The sequence below is a fragment of the Heterodontus francisci genome, unplaced genomic scaffold, assembly GCF_036365525.1.
Source record: "Heterodontus francisci isolate sHetFra1 unplaced genomic scaffold, sHetFra1.hap1 HAP1_SCAFFOLD_152, whole genome shotgun sequence".
Taxonomy (NCBI): domain Eukaryota; kingdom Metazoa; phylum Chordata; class Chondrichthyes; order Heterodontiformes; family Heterodontidae; genus Heterodontus; species Heterodontus francisci.
The window spans coordinates 3467770-3476786 of record NW_027141229.1 but is presented as its reverse complement, the minus strand read 5'-3'; the positions used below and the strand labels follow the sequence as shown (position 1 = coordinate 3476786).

Genomic DNA, 9017 nt, shown 5'->3' with positions numbered 1-9017 from the left:
GATTACTTTCTTACTGTGATCAGATTTGACCAGTCTTGGGAGTGGGGATGCGTCCAATTCAATTTTAGTGGAAAATATATTCCATATTCAGGGAATTAACACAGCTGTCGTAATCTGTTTGTTCAAAGATTAAGAAATACTGTTTGAACAATTTTGCAACCTCACTATCCCCATAGAGATTCGGGAGGGTATAAAGTTAATGCACTGGGAATGTGTCAGCTCAGAATTTATTTCATTGATATTAACTGCAGCACGAACAGACCGATCATTCCAAGGAGAAAATGCACCGACCAATTCAATGGGTCAAGAAAATATTCTACATGATCCTTGCTATAGTTGGCGTTCCTGGTAAGTATCTGTAACCAATGAAGTTTCAGAAATCTGTGTGTGAGCTGGTTTCTTCCATTACCATGGGAATAATTATATTACATGAGATTGAATGGTTCCAGTTACACAGACTCACATTCAATAATATAATTCTATTAATTTCCTCAATTATCTGTGCAGTTTTAATTTGTTGTCTGAACTGTTTCAAGCGCAAGGCACTCTGCATTGTAAAGTTATTGAATTATGTGGAATGTTGTATTCTGCAGAATCACAGTTCAAAGCAGGAGAATCTCAGAGGGGAAGGATTACTGGAATTATCTGTTAATGTAGAATTATACTGTGTGTGTGCACCTAACTGGAGTGGAGCACCTGACCTCAGCGATGATGTGTAACTGGGAGTCTCTGTCACTCTAGAATTGCACTGATTGTGGCTGAATAAATGGTGTGGACCACGTAACTCTCGGGACCATGTATTTCCTGGAGTATCTTTCATTGTATTCAGTGCGGGTCACCATCTTACACTTACTCGAAGTAGAGTTGTTGGCAGCACTATCAGGTGCTGATTAATTTCCTTCCCAAGCACGGTCCTGAGAAGTGTTTTGTCATGAGTGACTGCAATAATAAATAATCCTCTTCAATATTACAACAAACACTGATGACTATGACTTGTTAATAGACATGTTACTGATTTTACAGCACATGCACTGGGCATTCGGCACAACTAGATTAGGACTGTCTTCCTGCTCCGCAGGAAGACATTCCAGTGATCTAATCCTATCAGCATATCCTTCCAATCCTGTCGCCCTCATGTACTAACCTCGCTTCTTCTTATTTTTTCCCCATTGCAACTACTCCAAGAGGTCTCAATTCCACGTTCCCAGAACTCCAAGTAAACAGGTTTCTCTTGAATTCCATCGTGAATTTATTGATGACCATCTTATTTTGAGGAAATGCAGAACTGGTCACCAGCAAAGGTGGAAATGTCAGGTCCATGTTACCCCTCTCTAACTCTTATATAAGTTTAAAGGCCTCAATTAGTTCAACACTCATCCTACTCTTATCGACATAATAGAGCCACAACATATCCCAATAACTATAATCTCCCAGTTACGGTATTATTTTTGTGAAGAATACATGCACCTGTTGGTTTCCCTGGATATTTTTATCACGTGTCGTCCAGAAGACTACACATTATTTAGGTGTTCAATAAATACCTTTCTAATATGATAATGATATTCCTGTAGAAATGAAAGCCTGTGCTGTGATCACATTTGCATTGACTCAGTAAATTCTCTTTTCAAATTAACTCATTTATACAGCAGAGGGAGACGTCCAAGATGTATGAGTGCCTCCACTCCGAGGGGCTGGTTAGAGTCAGGGAGGGATTTCTTCCACCCCAGGGAGTGATTCGATTCTGGGATGGGTTCCTACAGTGGGAGTGGTTGGAGACCGGGTGCAGTTCTCTAGTCTACTCATTTTTTGGTTTCTCATTGCGACATTTAACTACTTGACCAGCGTCGGGTGAGCGGGGTGCTGTACCTCCCCGTCCAGGATTTGTTAAATCTGGAAGTGATCGGGTTGGAGGCAGGATGAGGTGATGGACCCAATCTGACCCGATCACAATCTACACGGTTTTCGTTCGAAAATCCTTCCGGCTTGGGTTGAGAAGCGGAGAATGTTTTTTCAGTAATTTACAGCCACTTCTCCCTTCTCTCCTTTACAGTTAATTTAATGTCAATTGTGATCCTGTCCCGGAGAAATTGCGGACTCTCCAGCTGCACCACCCGCTACTTGGTAGCCATGTCAACGGCGGATCTACTGGTCATTATCACGAATATCATACTCCGGAGAATCAATAATCTGTATTTCCCATTAAACTTTCTGAAACTCACCTCTGTGTGTCGCGCTCTCTATGTCCTGATCCGTGCAGCCGTCGACTGTTCTGTTTGGTTCACCATCGCTTTCACATTTGATCGATTTGTCGCAATTTGTTGCCCGAAGCTGAAATCTAAATATTGCACCAGGAAAACTGCGTCTGTGGTTCTAACAACTACCGGCATTCTGCTCTGTCTTAAAAATATTCCCATCTACTTTAGATATAAGCCTACACGGGTAATCAACAATGTCGAATGGCGGTGCTCTAATAACCAAAGCTATTTCACTGACCCTCGATGGATTGGATTTAGAATATTTGATAATGTTTTAACACCATTATTGCCATTTATTTTAATTCTGTTGCTGAACGCTCTGACGTTCAGACACATTTTAGTGACCAGTCGAGTTCGTCAGAGACTGAGGGGTCAGAGCAAGAAAGATAATCACAGTGACTCTGAAATGGAGAGAAGAAGGAAGTCTATGATTTTACTCTTCAGCATATCTGGAAACTTCATATTTCTGTGGTTTCTGTATATTTTATATATCTTTGCTTCTCGTTATTTCTTAGGTGCTTATTCTTATTATACCTTTGAAGCTGTTGCATATATGCTGCGGAATTTAAATTGCTGTACAAACACATTTATTTATGTGGTCACTCAGTCCGAGTTCAGAGAGCAGTTAAAGAGTGCAGTGAAATATCCAGTTACATCAATTCTTAAATTAATTAATAAACAAAGCAACCGAGACCAGCTTAAAGATCCAGTGGTTAATGGGCAAGAGGTGACCGCTGGAGATGCAGAAGAAAATGGCTGCATGAGTAAAGACAAACATTAGAGCTGTTAGTGATGGGAAGAGGGGGTTCGAGAACAGGAAGATCGGAAGTAAATTAGCAGGAATCAAAAAAAGATAACGAGCAGTGAGCAAAGGGAAAGAGATGAACTTCATAAAGGGGTCAGGAGAAGAGAGACTGCTCTCCCTAAAGGAACTGATGTTATAGAAGCTGGAACTGGATATGACACCTATCATTAAACAGGAACCATGCATTTTAATAAGTCTGCTAACTGACTTGTTCAATTGAATATATATATAGAAGAAAACATTTATATTTAAAAACAACGTTGTTTTTTCCTGATATTCCACCAGACACATTTATTCTTAATTGCGTTGGTAACCTGGGAATGTTGAGGTGAATAGTTTACGGTAATTGGCATTGTTGATAAGAAGATGAAAGATTGATGTACAACTGCTTTGTTTCTACAAGGATGTGTTATTTGTTCACACAAAGAAATGTTAACTTTAGGAGCCTGGTAAATAAGACATGGACATGCTTTTAGCGTACACCACTCGAATTACAGAGGTGCAGTGACAGCAGATGAACCTCACGTTAAACTCATGGAACAGTGAATTCTAAGGATATCATAATAAGGCATCGGAAGCCTAAAAGATGGAAACTCAGAGTCTTTGCTGGTACTGTTTACAATGGTGTCTGTCGTGTAATTATCCTGAAACACAGTTCAACGTAATGTCCATTCAGAGATAGGAGAACAAAGGGATCGCCTGTGCTGGCAACATTCAAGGAATCCTGGTCTTGAAGGATAAGAAACTTCCATGTTGTCTTCAGTGCTTTTTTGTTAAGCATTTATAACATCTTGCTTACTAAATTATACTGGATTCATAAGTAGCCGTTATTTGTACATTGTTAGGTCAGGCAGAACTGAGAACCCCATTGTAATAAATTGAAAATTCAGAACTGAGAACGAATATTAGCAGAAAAGCGGAATAATTTAGTAATTTAGTATTTTAAGCTTCCAAGATTCATAGAATCATGGAAACATAAAATGTTTAATGCACAGAAAGAGGCTACTTTGACCCATCGTGTCTGTGCCACCCAGAAACGGATCCATCTATTCCAATCCCACCTTCCAGCATTGAGTGCTAAACCCTGCAGATTATGGTAGTTGTGGTACATATCCAGACTCCTTTTCAATGGGTTGAGAGTCTCTGCCTCAAGTACCCTTTCAGGCAGTGTTTTTCCTCATCTCCCCTCTATTTTTTACCAATCAGACTAACGCTATGCCTCCTTGTCACAGACCTCTCTGCTAAGGCGAATAAATCCTTGACCTACATTCTATCCATGCTCCTCAAGATTTTGTACATTTCAATCATTTCTCCTCTCAGCCTTCTCTGTTCCAAGGAGAATAACTGCAGCCTATCCAATCTTTCCTCCTACTTGCAATTTTCCAGTCTTGGCAACAGCCTCGTAAATCTCCTCTGTACCCTCTCTAGTGCAATTACATCCTTTCTGTCATGAGGTGACCAGAACTACACACAGTACTCAAGTAGTGGCCGAACCAATGAGTTATATTGGGATTCAGAGGGTAACAGAGAGTGAGAGACTGGGATTCAGAGAGTAACAGAGTAGGAGAGACTGGGATTCAAAGGGTAACGGTGAGGGAGAGACTGGGATTCAGAGGGTAACAGAGAGGGAGAGACTGGGATTCAGACGGTAAGAGAGAGGGAGAGACTGGGATTCAGAGGGTAACAGAGTAGGAGAGACTGGGATTCAAAGGGTAACGGTGAGGGAGAGATTGGGATTCAGAGGGGAAAAGAGAGGTAGAGACTGGGATTCAGTCGGTAAGACAGAGGGAGAAACTGGGATTCAGAGGTTGACAGAGAGGAAGAGACTGGGATTCATAGGGTAACAAAGAGGGAGAGACTGGGATTCAGAGGGTAACGAAGAGGGAGAGGCTGGGGTTTAGAGGGTAACAAAGAGGAAGAGACTGGGATTCAGTGGGTAACAGGGAGGGAGAGACTGGGATTTAGACGATAATGGAGATGGGCCACTTGGCCCATCGTGTCTATTCCAGATGGAAAACGATCCACATATTCAAATCCAACCTTCCAGCATTTGGTCCGTAGCATAGACAGGGTGAGGGAGAAAGGGAGAGGTACAGGATGAGGGAGAGAGATAGAGATGTTGGGTGAGGGCATAGAGAGACAGAGAGAGAGACTGTGTGAGGAAGACAGAGAGAGTGGCAGAGACCGAGAGAGGGAGGAACAGAGACAGAGGGAGGGTGAGAGAGAGACTGTGTGAGGGAGATAGAGAGAGAGAGAGAGACAGGGTGAGCGAGAGAGAGAGGGAGACAGAATGAGGGAGAGAGAGAGAAAAAGACAGTGTGAGGGAGACCGAGAGAGAGTGAGATAGAGTGAATGACAGGATGAGGGAGAGGGAGACTGTGTGACGAAGAGAGAGAGAGAGAGAGAGAGAGAAAGAGAGAGAGTAATAGAGAGACAAAGTAAGGAAGAGAGAGAATTCGAGAGACAGTGTGAGGGAGAGAGAGTGAGAGAGATAGAGTGAATGACAGGGTGAGGGAGAGGGAGACTGTGTGAGGAAGAGAGAGAGAGAGAGAGAAAAAGAGAGCCAGAAATAGAGAGACAAAGTAAGGGAGATGGAGAATTAGAGAGACAGTGTGAGGGAGAGAGAGTGAGAGAGAGAGAGAGAGACGGTGTGAGGGAGAGCGAGAGACAGACAAACAGAGAAACACAGCGTGAGGAAGTCAGAGAGAGAAGCAGGGTGAGGGAGAGAGAGACAGAGCTAGAAGGAGGGAGGGAGAGGCAGAGACTGTGTGAGGGAGACACAGAGAGAGGCCGGGTGAGGGAGAGAGAGAGAGACAGAAAGCGGGAGAGAGAAAGAAAGACAGTGTGAGGGATACAGAGAGAGAGAGTGAATGACAGGATGAGGGAGAGAGAGACTGTGTGACGGGGAGAGAGAGAGAGAGAGAGACGGTGTGAGGGAGAGTGAGAGACAGACAGACAGAGAGAGGGAGAGAGAGAGAGAGACACAGAGAGACAGAGTGAGGGAGTGAGAGACAGAGTGAGGGGGAGAGGGTGAGGGACAGAGAGAGACAGAGAGACGGTGTGAGGGAGAGAGAGAGAGAGAAAGGGTGAGGGAGAGTGAGAGTGGTTGTGTGAGGGAGTGAGAGAGACAGAGTGAGGGAGAGAGCGAGAGAGAGAGTCAGGGTGAGGGAGAGTGGGAGACTGCGTGAGGGAGAGAGCGAGAGAGAAAGAGACAGGGTGAGGGAGGGAGAGATAGTGAATTGGTGAGGAAGAGAGAGAGAGAGACAGGGTGAGGGAGCGACAGAGACAGGGTGAGGGAGTGAGAGAAAGAGATGCCCTTCTTTGTATAAATTGGAGGGAGATCCCTGTCTACATAACAAATGGAGGGAATCCCTCTCTAAATATAAAATGGAGGGAGCTCCCCCTCTACGGATAAAATGAAGGGAGATCCCTGTCCAGAGTACAAATGGAGGGAGCTCCCTCTTTAAATATAAAATGGAGGGATATGCCCTTCTACATATAAAATGGAGGCTGATCCCTGTCGATATACCAATTAGAAGGAGCTCCCTCTCTACATATCAAATTGTGGAGTACCACCTGTACATATAAAATGGAGCGGATCCCACAGACACATCTCCCATTTTAAAACACTTTTTAACCATTATTGTACCAGAGACAGGACCGAGAATCATATAAACAGAGGCATGGTCAAATACAGTCTTGACTAGTGTATTGGGGTGAGGGAGAGAGAGAGAGTGAAACGGAGCGAAGGAGAGAGATACAAGGTTAGGTGGGACAGTGAGCTGTGAGGAGGAGGATCCAAACAGACTACAAAGGGAGATGGGCAGAGATCACGAGAGATGGATAGGGATAGACAGTGAGAAAGTGTGACAGAGTGAGAGAAACAGAATGAGAGAGAAAGGTAGAGGGAGAGGGAGAGGCAGAGGAAGAAAGAGACAGAGGAAGAGAGAGGTCGAGCGAAAAAGAGATAGAGAAAGAGAGAGAGAGAGAGAGGGAGATAGAAAAAGAGAGAGAGCCAGGGAAGGATTGAGAGAGAGAGACATGGACAGAGGGAGAGAAAGAGAGATAGATAGAGAGAGAGAGAGATGGAGAGATAGAGAGAGGGAGAGACAGACAGAGAGGGAGAGACAGACAGAGAGGGAGCGACAGTGAGATAGATGGAGAGCCAGTGACAGAGAGGGAGACAGAGACAGAGAGCGGCAGAGAGAGATAGAGAGAGAGTCTGTGAGGGAGAGAGAGAGACAGACAGAGTGAGTGCGGGTGAAATAGAGACACGAGGTGAGGGAGGCAGAAAGAGGGTGAAGAAGAGAGTGAGGGAGAGAGAGAAAGAGAGAATGAGGGAGAGAGACAGTGTGACAGAGAGAGAGAGAGATAGAGAGACAGGGCGAGAGAGAAAGACTGTGTGGGGAGAGAGAAGGACAGGGTGATGGAGAGAGAGAGAGAGAGAGGAAGAGAGAGCGACTGTGTGAGGGGGAGGAGAGTGAGAGAGAGGATGATGGAGAGAGAGTGAGAGAGACAGGGTGAGGGAGAGAGCGAGAGAGGGAGACTGCGTGAGGGAGAGAGCGAGAGAGAGAGAGAGACAGGGTGAGGGAGGGAGAGAGAGTGTATCGGTGAGCGAGAGAGAGAGACAGGGTGAGGGAGAGAGAGAGAGACAGGGTGAGGGACAGAGAGAGAGAGACAGGGTGAGGGGGAGGGAGAGATAGAGAGACGCCCTTCGTTGGATAAATTGGAGGGAGAGCCCTGTATATATGACAAATGGAGGGAATCCCTCTCTAAATATAAAACGGAGGGAGCTCCCCCTCTACATATAAAATGGAGGGAAATGCTTTTCTACATATAAAATGGAGGGAGATTCCTGTCGAGAGAACAAATGGAAAGAGCTCCCTCTCTACAAAGAAAGTGGTGGAGTGCCACCTGTATATACAAAATGGAGCGGATCCCACAGACACATCTCCCATTTTAAAACACTTTTTAACCATCTTTATACCAGAGACAGGGCCGAATATCATAGAAACAAAGGCATGGTCAAATACAGTCTTAACTAGCGTATTGGGGTGAGGGAGAGTGAGAGAGTGAAACGGAGCGAGGGAGAGAGATACAAGGTTAGGTGGGACAGTAAGCTGTGAGTAGAAGGATACAAATAGACTACAAAGGGAGATGGGCAGAGATATAGAGAGATGGATAGGGATAGACAGTGAGAAAGTGTGACAGAGCGAGAGAGAAACAGAGGGAGAGAGAAAGGTATAGGGAGAGGGAAAGGCAGAGGAAGAGATAGATAGAGGAAGAGAGAGATAGAGCGAAAGAAAGATAGAGGGGGAGAGAGAGAGAGCGGGAGATAGAAACAGAGAGAGAGGCAGAGAAGGATTGAGAGCGAGACAGAGTAATGGACAGAGGGAGAGAAAGAGAGACAGAGAGAGAGAGAGAGATGGAGAGATAGAGAGAGGGAGAGACAGAGAAAGAGGGAGCGACAGCGAGATAGATGGAGAGGCAGTCACAGAGAGGGAGACAGAGACAGAGAGCGGCAGAGAGAGATAGAGAGAGAGACTGTGCGGGGGAGAGAGAGAGACAGACAGATTGAGGGCGAGAGAAGTAGAGAGACGAGGTGAGGGAGGCAGAAAGAGGGTGAGGGAGAGAGCGAGAGAGAGAGATAGGGTGAGGGAGAGAGACAGGGTGACAGAGAGAGAGAGACAGGGCGAGAGAGAGAGATAGAGAGAGAGATAGATAGAGAGAGAGAGAGAGAGGATGAGAGAGAGAGAGAGGGAGAGACTCTGTGGGGAGAGAGAGAGGCACGGTGACGGAGTGAGAGATAGATAGAGAGAGGAAGAGAGTGCGACTGTGTGAGGGGGTTGAGAGAGAGAGAGGGTGATGGAGAGAGAGAGAGAGAAATACAGAGACAAAGTGAGGGAGAGAGAGAGAGACTGTGTGAGGGAGACAGAGATTGAGAAAGACAGGGTGTG

The 9017-nt window shown here is 45.2% G+C and overlaps 1 protein-coding gene across 1 annotated transcript; it reads left to right on the top strand.

Annotated features, from left to right (window-relative positions):
• The first annotated feature begins 281 nt into the window (after positions 1-281).
• LOC137362487 (probable G-protein coupled receptor 139) lies at positions 282-3036 on the top strand. The gene is made up of 2 exons (XM_068026868.1): positions 282-348; positions 2051-3036. The coding sequence occupies exons 1-2, from the start codon at positions 282-284 to the stop codon at positions 3034-3036; spliced, it is 1053 nt and encodes a 350-aa protein (XP_067882969.1).
• The last annotated feature ends 5981 nt before the right edge of the window (positions 3037-9017 follow it).

Excerpts from the sequence above, each read along its gene's own strand:
- LOC137362487 (XM_068026868.1), top strand. The coding sequence starts at position 282 with ATGCACCGACCAATTCAATGGGTCAAGAAAATATTCTACATGATCCTT. Across the intron at positions 349-2,050 it reads TGCTATAGTTGGCGTTCCTG|TTAATTTAATGTCAATTGTG; the intron begins GTAAGTATCTGT and ends TCTCCTTTACAG.